Here is a 21,136-nt window from a genome sequence, read left to right on the forward strand (position 1 = left end):
AAAGGAAAAGAATCTCAGAAGGCTAATAATATGTTTTATGCAGATTTAACCACTGCTCTTCTGCAGGCAAATATACCCTTATATAAGGTAAACAATCCAGCCTTTAAGTCATTTCTCCAGAAATATACAGGAAAGTTGATGAGAGCAATTTAAAAAAACTACGTGAAACCAGTTGATGATCAAACAATATCTAAAATCCTGGACTTTGTCACAGACAATCCTGTAGTGTTTATACTGGACAAAACAACAGATTCCACAAAACGGTATGTGCTAGATGTTCTTGTTTGCTTCACTGACCAGATGCTATATACAACCAATATTGTTCAAAATGTATGAACATGAAACTATGAATTCAACTACAGTGTCCCAAACTTTCAATGATGTTTGCGTCAAGTTGTGGCCAAATGGTGTCCAGTAAAAAAAGGTTTCGCTTGTCGTTACAGATCAAGCATCTTACATTTTGTCAGCATTCTCAAATTTGAAGTGTATCCACAACAATCTAAAGCATGTGACTCGTCTTTCCCATGCACTACACTGAGTATGTGAATGTATTCGTGTAGAATATAGCAAGGCCAATGACTTCATTTCCAAAATGAAAATGGTTCTTCTCAAGTGTCCTAGTTGGGAACGCTTGTACCAAGACGTAACTGGACTGCCATTACCACCCAGTCCAGTAGTCACCCGCTGCGGTCTTGGATAAAAAGTGTGGTATTCTACTGCGAGAACTTCAAGAAAATTAATGCATTTATCAACGAACTTCCTACTGGCAATTCTGTGGCTGTCGGCAGTGTCAAGAAACTGGTTGCTAATCCAGTAGTGACCACAGAGCTCTACTCTGTGCATTCGTGCAAGTTATTGGTGGATAAAATCAACAAGCTGGAAAGACATGGAACTGAAATGCAGGATCAGTAGAATGTCGGGCACTTGATGTACAGGATGGTTTTGCCCTGGACAAACTCAGATCTAGTTTATCAAAAACTCCCAATTTTAAAAATATTTTGGATTGCACTGAACTAGAATTCCAAGTAAAAATGAAACATGCCCCCTTAGTCTTGGTTGACGTAGAAAAATCTTTTTCCTTATATAAAGACATTCTATTCTCAAAACGAAGAAACTTCACTTTTAAGAACATTGAAATGGTTAATGACACAAAAAACCTTACGCTTTCCTTTCAAAATGGCCGAAAACGTTTGTGCTTATTAGTTTAATTGCTAGAAACAGCATGTGTAAGGTTTTTTGTGTCATTGATTTTAAGTAGTTCTAGCTTTGAGTGCAGAGATTATTGAAATGGTTACTGTTGTAAATCACAATGCTCATCTTTGTATAAATTGCAATAAATAATTATGTAGTTGGTAAATATAATACTTCTTGTTGGTTTTTGTCTTAACAATACAGCATTTAAAAGCACCCAAACTAGCACCCAAAATGGGAAAAAAGTACCAAAATGAGCACCCAATCCATTCTAAAAATGCACCCAAAAATCCGAACCTTACTGATGATATGTGATTATAATAAAAGGAATTTACATTAATATACAATTAAATCTGATTAATTTGATTTGTATTGTTATAAGAGTGTAATAATTCATATGAAATATTAAAATTAAATGGAAATAGTTTTTCGTTTACTTTTATTTGAATAGAGTTTATTGATTTTTCAATCATTCAATTAAAAATTTAATATGTACATACAAAAACTTAAAGTTTATTTAATTCTAATTTCAAATGTTTACATAAATTTTAATTCAACTATTCTTTTACAGATCCTATTTTAGTATCTTTATCTCAAGATGTCTTCAAAGAGTTAGCACAAAATGCTATCTGTCAAAATCTTTTGCAACAAAGATTAGTTCCTACATTGGTTTCCATACTTCATGCTCCTGTTGATAAAATACCTATGGGATTACAAGGAGTAAGTTTGCATTTTATTTTATATTATTATTATACTTAATATGTATTCATGAGATATTGTTGAGAACACAAATTTTAGTCATTACAAATAAGATCATAGGTATTTGCTGTCTATGATTGATATTTAGTTATATTTCTTTTTTCCTTGTGACATTATTTAATAATTCTTCTTTATTCTTATTCAAATTATTCGTGATCAATCCTGTGTATATGAGTCATTGTTCAGTAAGATAAATTCAAAATGATTTTATTTGAAACAGCTGGAAATGGCAGTTATTGAGAATTGTTTTTATTAGTATTTGTAAGGTCAGTTTGTCTAAATTTGAATTGTATAAAACTTTTTAAATTAATATATTATTTCAAAGCAACGTCATCTCCTATGTTTTAGTTTTCAATAATTTAAATCAGCTAATTTTTTTTAACCAAAGACAAACATCTTGCATTTATATACTATTTAATTCAAATATTTAGCTCCAGTTTACCCTTCATAAAAAAAGCATTAATATTCTTCAGCTTTTTTTTCATATTAAATTTTAAAACAGTATTAATAAATAAATAAAAAATTATGGCAATCTGTTTTCTTTTTCTTCCACTCTATATTACTTACATAGCAATATAACTTTTAATGCCACTATCTGTTGTGTGTAGAATCTATTAGCCACTGAGATATTAATTTTCTCATTCTAGATGAAACTTTTATTTTCAAAAATAGAAATTTTACTTGGAATATTCAATATACAGTAATTCATATAACTTTGTGTCATATTTCTTATTAATATTAGTGTTAAATGTTCAATAATCTATCTGATTTTTTTTTTTTGATTAATCTAATTTCTGAAATATGAATGATCATCTTTTCCTGAGGAGTCAAGGATGAAGGTAATCAAAAGCAGATATTGTAACATATTCATGCAATTTTCCAAACTCAAAAAGTTAAGTTAGATATTACTTGAAGAGAATAAACTTACCTGTAATTATGAAACAGAATATTTATAAAACAAATTTTTAATATCTGACTGACCTTAAAGAATTGCTTTATTTTTATAATCAACAATTGATATAAACTAAAAGTTAACATTAACTTTATATAGTGCTTGCTACACACACAGTGCAGGATTCTCACACAGGATCTGACAGTATTCTGTGTAATCCTGACATAGCATCAGGATAAGATTTGACACAATGATCCAAACAGATTAACTTTAATGCTATCGAGATGATAAACTAACATTAAAACAAACAAATTAAACCTTAATTTTGAAATAAGGTGAAAAAAACCTGTAAAGTGCAACTTTGCTTGAATTGGCTTTTATAAATAAAAAAGCTCTTATTTATAAAATAGTTTTTTCTTATGAACTGTTTTTCATTATTACTTATTAGTTATAACTAAAAGTCTGGTACATTTCTGCCAAATCACATGATCTTCCGTGAAAAGTTATGCAAAACTTACTCAAAAGTTGCTTGAAACTTTTTAACTTTAGTTTTTCTTAAAAGTGAGAAGTTGCTTTCTCCCTTTGTTTAAATAAAGGTTTATACCAAGTCCTATCCATACAAATAGTATTATCTTCACGGATCACATTGTAACCTTCTTTTTTTAGCATAAATAGTAATTACATTAATGCTGCTTTATACAATTTACATTTGATATTGCAATATTTTTATTATTAGTACACTAAAATTAAAGTGTTTTAAAATGAATTTTAAGAATTTTTTTTCGAATTGTTAGTTGAATTGTTATTTTCTGGAAAATTTTCTATAAAAAATTATATGGTAATAAAAATTGTCATAGTAGATGTTTGAATAGTTTGTTTTGTAGTTGCTAATGTTTCTTAATTGTTTCATGCTGGTTGACTATAATGTTGACTACAGTAATGTAATTTGACACTGTATAGTAATATCTTAAACTTGACATTCTTTATCTTAAACTGTGTAATAAACTTTGAACCTTTCTACTATATTTTTATTTTTAAATATAATTTAAATTTACTCTTGTTATATATTTATCTATCATATATTTTCTTATAGGTTGCATTGGATATCTTACAAACTTTAGTAAGGAATAGTTCCAGACCTCTTCCAGAACCATTATTAACATCAGCATTTCCTGCTGCTGTTCATTGTATTCTTCATACAGATGATAATACCACACTTCAAGTTAATATTACTTTTAATAAGGACAGATTTGAGATTTTATTATTTATAAATTTAAATTTTGACGTCATTATTTCCAGAATGGTGGCGAGTGTTTACGTGCCTATGTATCAGTATCATTAGACCAAGTAGTTGCATGGCATGATGAAACTGGTTGCAGTGGTCTTGTTTATGTTGTTCAGGTATTAATATATTTGTGATACTTACTTCTTCTATATTAGATTTAAATTATATTCAACTTCATACCGATATATACTGTACATTATTTTATATACTATTAAAATTTGAAATTTTAAAATGCTAACATTCACAATTATTATATTGTGAACTTGATACAAAACTTCAAATAGGTTGCTCAACATTTGTTGGATCCTAAAACATCAGAATCATCAGCGGCATATGTTGGGCGATTAGTTTCTACTCTCATATTTAAAGCTGGTGGAACATTAGGAGAAAATACAGAGTTGTTGTTAAGAGCTGTACTCAGTAAAATGCAACAGACTGAAACATTGACAGTTATTCAGGTATTTTTATATTCACTTTTAATGCCTTTTCTTGTATTTATATAAAAATAGATTAGATGTTAGTTGTAATATAGAAAAAATTTTTCTTTATATTTTAATATAAGATATATTAGAAAATAAATTTATATTCTATTTTCACTCCAATTTTCTTAAAATTTATACACTTGATATGAATATTAATCAGCCTTTGATTTATTATACATCATTAGAGAATGAATTCTGAAATTAAAAAAAATTTAGCATTGATAAATAAATTATAGAAAGAAATTTTAAAATCATGCATTTCTTGTAAAAAAATTCCAGCTTTGTCAATGTTAATTGTGTTCTTTTGGTTGTAAAAGATGTAAGAAGGCATCAAATTTTTATTTTTATTTAGTCTTCAATTTGTAATATTGTTAATCATATTTTTCTGTTGAGGTATGGTGAATAGCTAAATTCAATATTTATCTTAGTTTCATGAAATCTTAGGTTCCTATTATAGAGCAAAATAACAAGTTGAATAATGTAAATTAATGAATGAAATAAACTAAAATTAATCTGTAGTTTACTTTTTTCTGTTTAAGATGATGATAATTCATTAAGTACCAATTCAGACAGTTTACTATATCCAATTTCAAAGACAATGTTTTTATACTTCAACTATTTGCTATATTATAAAAATTTTAGTAGAATTTATTATAGAATGTCCATATTAAAAAATATACAGATGTATTATTAAATTATCAAAATTAGTTTGTCTTGTTTAAAATGTAAAAAAATTAAACTTTTTCAAATATTTCTCTATTGAGATTTTATAAAACTAAACTTTTAATATAAGTAAAATCTCATTCCCTATAAAAATTAAAATGTTTTAATTTAGAGTCTTGTTATGGTGTTTGCTCATCTTGTTCATCATCAGATGCCAGCCGTTTTAGATTTTTTATCAAGTGTTCCCGGTCCTACAGGTAAATCGGCATTGGAATTTGTCTTAACAGAATGGTGTTCCAGACAACATCTGTTCTTTGGGGCTTATGAAAATAAAGTTAGGTAATTAAAAAAAAATAAAAGAATTTAATATTTCTACTTAATTTTTTAAAGTAAACATTTGAGTAATTTGGGATTTATACTTTAATTAGCACATTGGCTCTATGTAAATTGTTGGAACATAGCATTAAAACAAATGATCGTCGTCTTACGGAAGTTAACGTTAAAGGAGATCAAATTATCGATTTAGAAGAGGGAATTAAAACACGTACAAAAAGCGCACAAAGTAAGTTTTAGTTCTAACATATTATACATTTTTTATGTATTTATTTTAAAACAGTCATTAATTTAATGAGATTTATAAAATGCATTATTTACAGAACCACCAAAGTGGACTGAAATTCCTGTAGTAATAAAAATTTATAAGTTATTAATCAATGAATTATCTAATAGCATGGAACAAGCCATGACTCAACAAGATGATGATTATTCTGACGTAAGAATTATATACATACATACATACATACATACATACATACACATACTTCTTTTTCCTAAAACTTTAAAATTTTTCTGTGATTAGATGGAGAATTGGGATGAAGACGAGGACGAATCAATCGATATGAAAGAAAATGATTCATCCTCCATGTCACGTATTATGTCTCAGTATGTTCCTGCAGCAAATTTTTCAGGTGATTCTTTTACCATCAATTATATTTAATAGTATAGTATATTATACATGAATATTTATTATAATATTAGGTAAAATTATTTCAAAAGTATATACATTATTTTGTATTTATTTGATTTTTTTTAATAAACAACAGTTTTCAAATAAAAATATTGTAATAAATGACTACAATTTCTATAGTTGATTTTATTATAAGTTTAAATTATTTGTTTTAAGTATATTTTTCGGAACAAAATATAAATGGAAATTTTATGGTCCTTCAAATACCTTCTGTGAATCCTAAGCAGTTAAAAAAAAATTCTTTTGTTGTTACTATTTGAATAATATTTTGAAGCATAAAAAATCTTCAAGTCTAATAATAAACTAAAAAAAATAGTTTAAAAATAAAATCATCATTTTATTGGATAATACTCAGTTAATATAGTAGCTGCTTGTTGAAAGTAGTGAGTTAATAATCAAACTCTCCATAAATCACCAGAGGTGACTCCTCCTCACACATTATACCAAACAAATGTTATATAGCAGTGGTGCTCAAAACATGGTCTGTAAGCTTGTGTTTGGTGATTCACAGACTGACCTAGTCATTTTATTAAAATGCAATTCTATGCTGTTTAGCTAGAGGAAAAAACATTTTTGTGTGATGTACTGCTTATCTTGGGTTACTGTAAAGATAAAATATTTTGTTGCATATATAGGATGGTATTTACAGGATAAGAAGTAGATAAGAGCATAGATGTCATTGGTTCATCTACACTCAATTTAAGTGGTCTGTGGATTGATAAAACTTTGAGAACCACTGATATTTACTATAGGACAAAAATTTCTGTGATTAGTGTTAAAACAAATGATTATCAATCAAAAGTGCACAAGTTGTGAAGACTGCTTTTATTATACTTAGAGTGATTGATACTATCACATAAAGTACATAGAAAAATCCAGCTTTATTTCCATTAATTATCAATAATTCTTCTTTAAAATTCTATGTACTTTGAAACTGATATCATAATTGTTCCCCCTAAAGACTTTATGGGAATGATTTTACTTTTTTGTAAGATGTATTCTTATCTGGAGTTTATGAACAATTATTTTATTTAAAAAGTATCTGATATTAATTAATTCCTTTAAAACTCTACTTAGTTAATAATGTTAATCTTATTAAATCTGTATTAATCCTCAAATTTCTTGTTTTTTTCCCTATAGGTTATGACATCGAGACGGAGGATTGTGACGACGAAGATCCAGACGCAATATCTGATCCGCTGTATCACATTAATATGCAAAACTTTCTGACTCAGTTTCTGCACACTCTGTCTCAGCAATCGTGTTATAACACATTTATGCAACATCACACACCAGAAGAGAAACAAGTTTTATCATCTATCGGTATCAGTATTTAGAAAAAGTTAACATTCCAGTTCCGATTGATGCAAAGGAGTAACTTTAATTGTACATGATGTACAGGGTGATTTTTTTTGCCAATACTTTTTACACTCTTAGCCAACAAATTTTACATGCTTCTGGATATGCAAACATCTCTAGCAGTATGGCCAATGTTGTCTGGAGGCAAAGCAAAGGGAAAAAAAGAAAATTATTTGGATAAAACTCTCCCGTATCTTTTTTGCAACCAGGAAAAAGTGCTACTTTTATAATGTTTGCTATTACTGCAGAAATTATAATTTTCTATAAATATTTGTAATTACAACTGCACTAATATATAATAGGAGTCACAAAAGCGAAATTCCTGCTATATATAAATATATAATTGTTGCTTATTTTACACAAAAACCAAAATAGCAGTATTAGTAACTCTGTTTGGACTTATGCAAACTAAAAAACTATTATACATTAAAAACTAAGCAACAAACATCTCTATATTCCAAGTAGCAAAAGTACTCAAAAGGAATATAGCATGTAAAAATTTGACAGTGTTTTGAAAATAAACATTTGATTTGTATTTAAATTATCCATGCTTGATATCAAATTGTTTACAAACTGATTTTCATCAATACGGAAATAAAATATTTTTTGTAATATTGTTTTTATAAAAATCAAATGTTAAAATAAAATTCAGTCATGAAATTTTCTGTTAATTAGTAAGAATTTTTTCATAATATTGAAGTTAACTTTTAAAATCAATTCTTATAAATTGTTGGTATGAGTATATATTTAAAAGAAATGGCAGATTGACACACAAAATTCATTAAGATGAACAAAACTAAGATGTAATACATATGATCACCACAAATTTACAAACATCACTTTTCATTATACTATTTGCTTTGTTTATAATAAATAATAAGGTTTATATAGAATTCCAGTATACAGGTCTCTTGTTTAATGCAATCTCAATCCAAATAGATTCTGTATTAAATCACCCTCTGCTTGCACTTATGATTCAGCTATCATATATTCATCTATATTTTAAATATTCAGACTTAAGCACAAGTAGTAATAATTTTGTTGTTTTAATTTTTAAATCAAAGTAACACGTTTACAAATGTTTCTTCAACAGAGTTGAAAACCATCAATACTGACTAAAAATGTCGGAGTAAAAAAGGAAGATTTAGTTCTTGTTTCAGTGGCTTTTAATATAATTAAATTATTAGTTAGATAAATTTAGAAAATCTTTTTCCAATTATTAGTCCTTTTATTTTGGTAACCCATTCCTATTCAGTTTGTGTAAAAGTCGGCATACTACTCGATACTTTCTTGGAAGCAATTGATTGCATGATGTAAGTAATACCTGTTTTGTGGAGCAACTTTGGATCCAGTTAGAGGATATGAATATCTTCTTGCATTCACTGGAACTTCAATTTTAATGATTGGAAAAGGATTCTCTGTAAATGATTGACTCAACCATTCTGAAAATGAAATTAAACAACCAAACAAAACTTTATTTTTTATTATATCTGTAGCCACAATATTGTGTGTAATATTGTAGTTCGACTGGAATGAAGGAATTAACCAAAAAAATCTTGTCTAATGGCAATCGCAATTTAAAAAGGATTTTCTCAAAGAAGTATTAAAAGAATGTAAACCAAGACCTTGTGGATTGAAGAATTGGTCAGAGAAGACTAATGCATCTTAAATCAAACCCTATTTGGAGCTTGAATTATTTTTTTCTTCAACAATTTTAGATTAGTTTAGAAGAAAATTAAGGTGAAGTAAACAATGAAAATAAGGCGTTTGCTTATGGATTTAATTTTGATAACGAATAAGTATCTTACTGAACAAATATTTTTGTATGTGAATATAATTACTGAAACAGATTAAACTGACTGATCAATATGAATCAAATACACAACAATGCATGTAAACATTACTGTGTAATCTTTCCTGAATATCAAGTAGCCTAACAGATGTTTACTTTTACATATTTCAATCTTACATAAAATATTGCATGATTGTCTTCACAATATAAAATTTAGAGATGGGGAAATTCTAATACTCGGGTATCCATGGATAGTAAGTATTTGAGATATTCAATTGAAAGTAATAGTAATATTCAAATTATTTTAATCAATCATGGCAGATCCCGAAGTACCAAAGGGAGGCTAACTCAAAAAAATTTAAAATATTTGAATAATTAATAAGTACCTTTTCTTAATAATTGCTTGACGATATACAGGGTGATTCAAAAGTCACAGAAATTTTTAAAAATTAATAACTCACAAACTATTTACAGTAAGATGATGCGGTTTTCACAAATACTTAGAAAGAAGCGGGATTTTTTGTGTGTAATAAAAAATTTTAGTACCAAAGTAGTTTACATTTCTTGCCATAGATGGCAAGAAATGTAATGTATTTTATATAAGGAAAATTTTTGAATTGAAATAACATGACTTCTGGTTTGCACCAGAAGTTCATACACAGTTAATTGGGGTCTCCTACCCTTAAAAGCTGAGACCAGATAGGAAATACTTATCTATCTATAACTCTTACCAAGATGAAGGAAGGACGGACAACAGTGGGAATTTATAGGTCTACAATTTTTTCAAATTGCAGCCCAATATGCTTTTCAAAATCTCCCCAATCAAACGATGAAATTTAAATACAATTATGGTATTTAATTTCACATTATAATTGAAAGAATGGTATTAAATAAGATAAATGACCAATAGCCAAAGCAATTAAGGTATTTGCCTATTGTCAAAGAGAGAGAGACTCTAGTCCCTCTGACCAGTAAGCAAATAAATTAGCTGACTGTATAGCGTATGTCAGGGATGGCGAACCTTTTTGAGTCCATGTGCCGTATTGTAAGCATACTTAGCTTTAAAGATGTTAATGCGTGCCAAAGTCTTAACTTTGAATAATGATATTTAAAGAAATTAAACGAATACGCTTTAATTCGAATAAATGTAAAAAATCTGATTGAAAAAAGGATGATCGGGTGATAAACAGAAAGGATGAAAATCATGAGATACATTACATGCCAGATATTTCTCTTACGTGCCACTTTGGGCACACGTGCCATAGGTTCTCCACCCCTGGCCTATGTGAATGGAGCCGAAGGATAATGATATATATGATTTATTTCACATTTGCAAAACAATTATAAATTTTTTAAAGAATGTTTTGAAGTTAAACGAACAAATTTTTTTTGTGCCTATGGTATCTTGTAACCACTACTGTGTACAGAAGACTGGTCACAAATCAGAGGTTCTGGAGATGAGCTACCAATCAATAATAACCTTGATTTACCAAATTTTGATAAATCAAGGTTGATTATTGATGAATATTTTGTAAATATTTAATATCCTTTGACTCAGTTATAATTTTCTCATGAATTAAGAAAATCTGTTGTCACAATTTTTTTAAAAATATTTTCTATATGATTGAAAAATAATTTTATTGCTGTAACATATTCTTTGGGCATTACTTTTTATTTTATTTAGAATAATTCAGTGACTTCAAACAAAAACTGATTAAAAAGAGGCAATTCCAATTACATCAAAATAATTTAGTGTGTGTATTTGTTACATACTATGGAGAAAGCATTCCATATTGTAAAAAATAAATTTGTTTTTTTTCTGCATGTTTAATTTTATTTTTCAAAAATTGTGATTCTGAAACAAATCAATTTACATCAACATTTCTTTTAATATTATCAAAAACTCTAGATGTGCTTATCATTCAAATTATATATATAATACAAACTCTGAAGTTGTGTACATTTGTTAATCCCATTCGTCGTCGTCTGTGTATGTGGATTCTGCCGGATTAGACGGAGGTGGTATCATATTTAGTACTCTCTCCATGGGACTGGTAGCCGGATCCTGGTCTTGGCCGCCTTCATTCACGCTGTTTGTACGGCCTAATAAAAAGATATTCATTTTAAGCTGACTGTAATCTTATGTGATTTATTATAGAGTAAGACAGAAATACATAAGTTACTGGTAATCAGATAATTGAATATTGAATATAATATCTCAGTTTCATGAATCCCAAGTAAATATCGATTCTCTTTATGGTTACAATCATCAAATGTTGCAAATTTTGTTACATAAGAAGACATGTCACCCTCCTATCTAGGTCAATGATCACAAGTTTCCACCAATTTCTTTTAGGAAGACTGTACCAGAGAAGCTCATACATTAATAATTATCATATAAAGTTTCCATTAATTGTTTTTTCAAAGTAGTATACAATAATAATTCTGGTACCATTTTTATTCAAAACTTCATATTCTGCTTGTGATTAACAAAATAGTCACATTATTATTATTATTATATTATTATTATGTTGGGTTAAGTGAGATATACTCGGTTAACACTGGTGGCTCTGTACCATGCTGAACCAAAGTCAAGGCATAGTAACCAAAACAAAATTTAAAGAAGTGTTCAGTGTGTGTGTGTGTGTGTGTGTGTATTTCCTCACAATATGACATGTATTCAATATAGTGGCCTTCTGTAGTGTGATGTATGTATTTCTATTCAATTTTAATGTGCCCAGGCTTTTGTGTAGTGTGTGTCTGGGATGACACCTGTAGAGGAGAGAACGACAGGTACAATAAGCAACCTCTCCATCCTCCACAGATTTCTTATTTCCTGGGCAAGTTCTGTGTACTTGCTGACTTTTTCAATACATGTGTTTTGTACATTGTGAGTGTTTAGAATGGATATGTCTATACTGTATATGATTTTATTGTTTTTGTCAATGAGTGTAATGTCTGGTCTGTTGTGGTAAATTGTTTTATCTGCAATTATGACTCTGTCATAGTACATTTTGTGCATGTTGTTTTCCAATACTGTCTGTGGAATGTTATTGTAGTATGGTTTGTGGATGTCTACTAATTTGTGTTTCTTTGCAAGCTCTTGATGTATTATATTTGCTACTTGATTATGTCTATGTAAATAATCTGTCTGTGCCAAGAGCTTGCAACCGGAAGTGATGTGTTGTATGGTTTCTGGCATGATATGACATTTTTGCATGTGTCATTTGTGAGTGTTGTATCTTACAGTATGTGTTTTCTGTAGTTTTTAGTATTTATGACCTGACCTATTTATGGCAATCATGAATCCTTCCATCTCCCTAAAGAGGCATCCCTAACCAGCTATTATTATTGTTTTAAATACAAATTATTGGAAAAGAGCAACAACACATGCAGCATTGTAACAACATATGTATCCAAATAATTTAATTAACCACTCAGCAGTGAGCGACGAATATATTCATCAAGGGCAATCATGTGACAGTGGTGAGGGACGTATATATTTGCTAAATTCTTTTGGGGGTATTGCCAAAAACTACTGTGAAAAAAAATTCACATTAAAAATGAATTATGTAACAATAAAAAAGACTTTTCTTTACTAGACATAACTGTTTACAAAATCTTTTTCTGAAATGGTAATGAGAAAAAACGTGTGAAAAAATACTTTGAAAATTTCCCACATTTCTTGTCCTCAACTAAGTGGTAGCGCCACATCTGACTGTTCCACTGTTGAAAGGTTAAGAACAATTTCAATCATTATAAAATTATTTTCATTTGGTTTTTATAGTGTATGTCCATTTAGATACTTATCCAGAAATGAGATCTTTCTAGCATTTCAAGAGTGTATGCATATGATGCATGCCTGTTCTAGTGTTAAAATAACTGATAGTTAATCTTTTGTTTCTGGATAAATATTTGGCTCTGGATGAATGGGCTCAATGATTCACAACTGGTGCAACTACAACAGGTTCGATACCAGCATGATAGGTGCACAGCTCCATTTCCAGAAAGGTGTGTGTCAGTGATTTTCAGAGTAGTTTGGTAACAGCTGGCTAGGACAACAGGACCTATTCCATGGCCATCATATTTCCCAGAATTGGCCCCCTGGAATTTTTTCTGCAGGATCACCTAAAAGCATTGGTGTATAATGTTGGTGAACTGGAGAGATGCCTGAGAAATGGGAAATGGGACACCAGGAATGCTATGTGCCGTTCATAATGCTAAACCTGACTATCTACATCTTTGTATTCCAACTGAAGGTGATTGTTTTGAACATGTTCTCTAACAAAATAAAGCTCACTTGTATCCATTTTTGCAATGTTGTCTTTATCTATTATAACCATAATGAGCTTAGGTTAGAGCTTATTTGTATGTTATGCTAAATTGTCTCAAATTGATTCCCTTTGATTAGTTCAGTACTGAAACAAGCATGAAAAGTGAAGAGAGTTTCGATTTTCTGTACTCAGTTTTTTGCATAAGAAGATTACATATATACTTATGTCAAAGCAGATCCAGTACAATCTTCCATTAATGTTGCATGTACTGTTTAAAAATGACTTTGGAAAAACAATCATCTTTCTAATTATAATTCAAAATCAGTAATTATACAGATAAGGGAATCTGAGTTTTTTCTTACTTTATTTGTATATTTCCTTAATCTGTATAATTACCTCAGAATTTACTAGAATATCTTGTAAGTTAAAAAAAAAAAAATTGTTTATAAATGCATTGTTCTGTACATACTCTGAAATCATTTTTCTTTTTCATAGAAAATAGTAATATTAATGGGTTAGACTGAAGCAAAAGGTATCCAGCTAAAAAAAAAAGGTCTTAAATTTAATATTAACGAATAGACATAGATACATCTAGATGTAATTTGACACGTTGAATTGATTGGTATTAAAAAAAAAATTATTTACGATCAACCGTTTAAAAGTTACGAACGATTTTTTATTTCCGGCTATTTGCTTCGTTTAAGAACAACTTTATGTTACTATGACATTAAAAATACTTACAGTTAAATATACAAGAAATATCATAATTATTCTTTGAGAATATCATTTTTTTTCCTTTAGGAGAGATGTGAGATATAATTTTGTAAATGATAACATTGTAATTATTTTGATCTTTCAGATCTTTTTCATTTAAATTGAATCATTTTTCATAGAATACAGACGAGACTAGTTTAGATGGTAAAGATTTGAAAGATTAAAATTGTGTTTTACAGTGGATAATTCAACATTGTAACGAAGTGTATTGTGTAAAGCAAGCATTACACTTTTCATATTTCCTCAAACTGTTACCACATTTTGAACCCTGTTAAGTGGGAATTTTCAATTGTAAAAGGATAGGAGGAATGCTAATGGAGGATAGGAAAGACAAGGTAAAGTTATCAACCAAGAAAAGGTTGCCTGTAATATTGTATAAGGGTGTGAAAGATTAAAGATAAACTACCAGGTGAGGGTAGTGTGTCCTTGTCTGTGCTACCAACATGTGCTTAAATGGCATTGTTGCTGTAGCAGTTTTTCTTTAATTTTTCATGCCATCCATTGATGTCATATTTTATCTCCCATCAGTAGTTTACCTCATCTTTCCTATGAAGTGGATTTTCCTGTAGATATTTTTGTTATATATTCACAAATAGTTAATAATAATTCTTAGAATTGTAAAGGATGTTTCATAAAATTAATTTTTTTAATAAATTAATGTCATTTAAAATTCATCTACACAAGTCAATTAGTTTTTTGGTGGTTTAATTATCACAAAGGACATTTTTTCATTTATTTCAATTATAAGTTGTGTCCAATAGTAAGTTTCTCAAGAGATAGTCAAACAATGATCTCCAACACTGTCTGGCATAAACAACAGACAGTGCTTCACAGTCTTTGTTGTTAATGCCTTTTTAATATTGCCTTAAATATTATCCATATTTGGTTATTGAAATATGATAGACATTAAGCTAGATATTAGATGTGAAGGCTAAATACTCGAAACTACATAATATTTCATGAATTCCATTTTAGAATCTCAAAAATTTGAATTCTGTAGTTAAATCTTAAGTAGGCTTCTTACATAAGCCAAAAATATAATTTGGTTACTAGAAAAGTATTAACGGTGTTTGCTTTGTGATTCATCTTTGTTCCAACTTTAATAATTGGTTATACAAAATTTTCACTTTGATTTTTATAATATTAGAACTAATCACCTTGTAAAAACTAAATGCTTAGAGTATTAATTATCATCATAAATTCTTATTTGTTTATAAACTAACAAAGTTTGCTCACCAGATATTCCTTTTCTTCTCATTTGTAATTTATTGAATAAATCAACCATTAAATCACCTGAACTTGCACCGGCTTTTTCTTCCTGTAAAACAAGTAATGTCTTGAATTCACATAATCATATTAACTTATAACATTTATTTTGAAATACAATTTATTAAAAATCAAAACAGATTTTAAAATGTCAGAGATAAATGCTTGGAAAAAGATAAATGTCCAAAAACAGCAATCATTTTAGAAATTATTATGGTGGTGTACCTCACCACCACAATAATAGAATACTCACTTAATACTAAGCCAAATGCAATGATAAATTAAAGTCAAGGCATAACTAGTGAAAATGATTGTTGTATCACATTTGTATGCTGTTACAGTAAGTATCTATGTTTAAAAAGTTTCTGGCTACAGGATGTGTGTTCAAGTATTACTGCCTCTTGTAATACAATGTAAATATTGTGATTATGGTATAATGTTTCTAGAGTTGCATGTAGTGTATGTAATACGACATTTATGAAAAAGATGACTATAATCACATTATTGTGTTATAATCATCTTTTCCATGAATGTTACCTTATCCACTTTTCTTCAAACACTTCATTAGGTGAGTTCTGTGTGCTGATTGATTTTACTATGTAGATATGATTATTACTACAACTATGAGCATTAATATATTAAATAAAACTTAAATAATAACTCATTAAATGATAAAATGATTGGAATTGGCAACAAAGAAAAAAACTATCACAAGAAAAAAGAAAAAACTTCATATTTTCAAAAAGATTTGGATTTAAATATGCAAATTGAGATGTCAGTGATGATGAATTAGGTTTGCTTGGCAGTATATTTAAATGAAAGAAGGACATCTTAGGTCAACTGTGTCAAGTAATTAAAAAAATATAAAACACACTTAAAACCAGAGGCAATGTACTGTATATGTGAAAGATCACTGATGTATATGGCTGTTTACATTACTTAAAATAGTTACACAACAATGATAGTAAATCAGAATATAAAAGAATGTAATAATTTTAAAAAATTAGAATTTAAGCAGTAAATATAATACAGTTATTAGGAATGTGGATGCTGGAAATTAGGAAACAAGATGCAGATCTCTATTTTTATCTATTAATTTAAATTAGTAAATTTAAAAATATAAGTTTTATTAGTACCTGTTTCTTTTTCTTTACTTCGATTTTTCTTTCTTTGACACTTTTTAGCTTTGTTTTGCCACCTGCTTGACGTATGGATTCCAAGAGATTTGCTCTTGCATCTCCAGGATTCTTCACTGCCTCCGGAACCCCATTGACAAGTTGTTTCGATTCTTGAGGGCCTTGTGATAAATTATCATTTTCTGTAACTTCTGTTGGAGCAGGTGGAGGTGGAGGTGGAGGAGGTGGTGGTGGTGCTGGTGGTCCTGCAGAAGGTGGCCCTACTGGAACCGATGCAGCTGGTGGAGCTGGTGGAGGTGGTGGTGGTGGCGGTGCTGACTGTTTGGTTACTGATGATGTTTCAAAAGAACCAAGTGGTGGAGGTGGAGGTGGATGATGTAATTCCACGGGACTTTCTGGCACAATAGTTGGTAAATCAGGAAGAGGTAAAGAAGGTGCAATTGATGGTCCTAAATCAGCACTATAATGTACATCATCTGCTACACCTAGAATTTAAATGCAACATGTTCTTTAGAACTTATGAGGAAATACTAACTTGTTAAAGTTTATTGAGCTAGTAGATTAAAAAAAAAAAAAATCTATGGTTTGCACTGAAATAATTCAGATAAATTTCCTCTTTTATTTTTTAAATAGTGTATATTTTTGTAGAGTAAAACACTGCAATTAATAGGTTATAATTTGTAATTTCAATTATATTTTGATAATTTTTATAAAATATTTAAATTTTTGAGATTAAGAAATTTAAATTTGTATCTCTTCATTTACTAAAATTGAATAAATTATAATACCAAACAGAAATCAAATATAATATTAAGTAGAAAAGAAAATTAAACAAAATGCTTTTTTGTGATAAAAACAAATTCCCTATTTTCTGACAATTTAAACTGTTCTATATCTAAGCACACAATATGTTTTACGTCAAAATATTATATGCCTTCAGAAAAGAAAGCACTGAATTAGGTTAATGTTACCTTAGGTAGCCAAGATGGCGGCTCGTCTCTAATTCCAGCAAGGAAACAGTGGGACGCACGTTCTAACCTAACCTAACCTATTCTAATAAATTACCATAATTATTACCAACCAAATTATTAGAATAGTTTAGGTTAGGTTAGAACATGCATCCCACTATTTCCTTGCTGGAATTAGAGACGAGCCACCATCTTGGCTACCTAAGGTAACATTAACCCTGAATTACATTCAAATAATTAAAATAAACCTAAAATTCAAATAAGAAAATAAATAAAATAATTTCAGTTAAGCATTAAATTTCTTAAATTGCAAAATTTTTCAAATTTTAAAACATATAATGATATTATAACATTACTATAATATCTACAAATAGTCATGTGTGATGCAGTAGTTTAACATAAGAGGCTAGAGGGTCCATCTGCAATAATTTTGCTGTAGCCCATTCCAAGAATTCCACAAGAAGTTTGTTAGATCTAGAAATAATAATTTACTCTAAATGAAAGATTCCAGTAAATTATTTCACATTTGACATTGTGCGCTTCTGTTACATTTTGAAAAAACCCATTGAAACCACATTAAGACAAACTGGAAATAAAACATGAATACTTGAAGAAATACACAGTTACTTGTCATGATACTGCCTCCAAAGCCATAACATGAAAAAACTTAGGAGCATTTCACAAAAAATAGATTTATCCTGAAATGTAAATTAGCCATATTTTTCAGACAGTGCTCATTTTTAACTTTTCAAATGGATCTTTCTAGAAACTATATCACAAAATGTGAAACAAGATGTTTTGGAAGCAATTGAATACAACAAAGGCATTGCAAAGGAAGAAGCAACAGATAGTGTACATCAAACTTACATAACAGATATCTTTAACTAACATTATGAATATTTTGTTAATTTTTTTGCATGTATGAATCTAAGAAATAATGGAAAAATAACATACAAATCTAAATGTATTGTTTGTATTGCAATATTTACAATCTCATTATAGTAATAGTTATAATTTCCATAATTCAAAAAATTATTTTGTATACTTTCCACTTCAAGTTATTAATTAAGAGTCTTTATAAAAATAAAAATAAATATATTTTTTGAAATAATTTGTACGCTTTAGGGCAGATAAAAAGTATGAAACTTTCTGAAGGATATTATGAAAAACTGTTTTAAAACTAACCTGGTAAATCTGGTAAAGCAAGAGGAACATCCATTTCAGGAACTACACCCATTCCAGGATTATAATTATAACTTTCTTTTTCAGATTTTTCAAGTTGATCCCTTTGAGTGATTGTAATTGGTGCCAATCCAATTTTTTCTTCTTGTTCTTCTATACTCTTTCTCACTTTTGTAACCACCCCCAATGGATCTAACATAACATATTTCTTATATCTTAAAAATTGAGAAAAAGGAATCAAATTATAAGTACATAAGTAAAAGTTCAAATTTAAAAATACTAATTTAGAAATATAATGAAATTAGTAAATTTTTAAAATGATATTTTAAATCTTAAATAAAATCATAGCAATATGTTTTATCTCTAACTTACAAAAATTCTGAAGAATAAATAGAACAACATGAAAATATAACAACTATTATATATTACAATTAAAATTTTAATACTGTTTAATTAATATTTTAATAAAAAGAATTTAAAAAAGAAGTTTGAATTCAAAATTATTATAATTTTGTTTGATCAAATAACTGATAATCTGACACATTTTTTAATCCAGATAAAATTATGAGATCACATTTGAAATTCCTGCAACTATCGGATTAGATTATTAAGTGACCACTGATGGCATTGTATAAAGCATCACACTTTTGAGAAGAGCTGTTTACATTTTAAGTAGGTAAGTCACTCTCATGAAAATTTTATTATAAACATTAAACTAGTAGACTGCTTGAACTCTTTCAGGAATGTTGCCAAAAATATATACTTTAACAAGAATTAAATATTTTTCATGAAGTTTTTATAACATAGCATGTTTCTAGAAGTATATGGTGATTTACAGACATGGCATTCAACAGTTGTTACTGGTAACAGCATCTGATAAGTGGCAACTGATGCAGAAGTGTTCAAAATGTAAATCGTCACAAAAAAATGATGTGCTACAAATTCAACTTTTATTCTTAGAGAAATAAATGGTTTTGAAAATATTGAATTGATTATTGCAGTATTTAACAACTTTTTCAATTTTTCCACAACACAAAATTAAACTAACAAATCCTTTTTACTAGCTAATTTCAAAACATTCAATTTTTCTTAAAATTCCAGTATGCATCTAATTAAAAACTTTTGTTTAAACTATCATCGAATTAATAAACGACTAAATCTACTTAACAAATTCATATTATTATTTTAGAATACCGTATTTTACAGACTATAAGACGCACTTTTTTCTTCGAAAAATTGCCTCCAAAATTCAGGTGTGTCTTATAGTCCGTAGCGTCTTATAGGTATTTTTTTTAAAAAATTGCTTAAAAATTAAGGTGCTGTCTTCCTAGTCGCGGTAGCACTATATGTGAGGATCGCGAATGTGGTATACAAAGAAACTGGTATAAATATTTACAACAGGATCTTTTATTCGCGTATATAGATACAGGAAGGGTTGTGGGATGCCAGCTATAATATCTCTATCTCTAACACAGGTAGTATTAGTACGGAACCCGACAAAAATATAATGATATAAGCCTCAGGTCTCGTGACGACTATTCCGATACATAGATAATTATTTTACAAAGGGCGATTACAAACGTATATAGACCTTAATTCTAAACTTATAATTAATTACAACTAATGAAGAATGATAGAAGAATTTATGACAATAAAATAACTGATAGGAGAAGAAAAAAAAAAGAATGGGTACCCAACTATTTTGGTGCTAATGCAATGAGGTGCACATAACGGTACATATAACGGTGTAGATGACGAATCTCTTCTTAATCACGAGAAAAAAAAACAGTCAACACTTTCACTACACATAAAGTTCTCTTTGTCTTCACCCACGTGGTCTCGAAGACGTATTCGGGAGCTTTCTCGTTCTCGTCTTTCCTCCTTCAGCTCTGACTCAAAAGTGACTCTTTGTCTTGGTTCTACCCCTCAGGGCTGCGTACAGTCCTATTGTCCATAATGGGGTCAATTATTGTTAAGCCGTTAAGCACCGGTCAGGGAAGGGTTCCAGGAAGTAAAGATAATATGAATAGGAAAGAGAAGGAAAAATATATTCTAAGTTAAAATAAAATATAACTATATATTATAC

At 28.9% G+C, this 21,136-nt stretch overlaps 2 protein-coding genes across 3 annotated transcripts in view; one reads left to right on the plus strand and one right to left on the minus strand.

Annotated features, from left to right (window-relative positions):
• Ipo9 (Importin 9) overlaps positions 1-8,318 on the plus strand; it is a 75,243-nt gene extending 66,925 nt beyond the window's left edge. The window contains exons 17-25 of the mRNA XM_067272912.1: positions 1,763-1,911; positions 3,936-4,064; positions 4,142-4,243; positions 4,412-4,585; positions 5,445-5,611; positions 5,701-5,834; positions 5,929-6,044; positions 6,132-6,240; positions 7,440-8,318. Coding sequence (XP_067129013.1) covers positions 1,763-1,911; positions 3,936-4,064; positions 4,142-4,243; positions 4,412-4,585; positions 5,445-5,611; positions 5,701-5,834; positions 5,929-6,044; positions 6,132-6,240; positions 7,440-7,636 — 1,277 coding nt within the window. The 3' untranslated portion in view covers positions 7,637-8,318. The remainder of the gene's footprint in view (positions 1-1,762; positions 1,912-3,935; positions 4,065-4,141; positions 4,244-4,411; positions 4,586-5,444; positions 5,612-5,700; positions 5,835-5,928; positions 6,045-6,131; positions 6,241-7,439) is intronic.
• A 3,001-nt stretch (positions 8,319-11,319) lies between these two features.
• Positions 11,320-21,136, minus strand: part of LOC136977438 (WASH complex subunit 1-like) — a 34,735-nt gene continuing 24,918 nt past the window's right edge. For both annotated transcript variants that reach the window (XM_067272927.1, XM_067272928.1), the window contains exons 4-7: positions 19,054-19,265; positions 16,901-17,385; positions 15,735-15,816; positions 11,320-11,553 (exon numbers count right to left, since the gene is read on the minus strand). In XM_067272927.1, coding sequence (XP_067129028.1) covers positions 11,417-11,553; positions 15,735-15,816; positions 16,901-17,385; positions 19,054-19,265 — 916 coding nt within the window. In that variant the 3' untranslated portion in view covers positions 11,320-11,416. The remainder of the gene's footprint in view (positions 11,554-15,734; positions 15,817-16,900; positions 17,386-19,053; positions 19,266-21,136) is intronic.

This window comes from Centruroides vittatus, unplaced genomic scaffold (assembly GCF_030686945.1).
Source record: "Centruroides vittatus isolate TY-2023 unplaced genomic scaffold, ASM3068694v2 contig_459, whole genome shotgun sequence".
Taxonomy (NCBI): Eukaryota; Metazoa; Arthropoda; class Arachnida; order Scorpiones; family Buthidae; genus Centruroides; species Centruroides vittatus.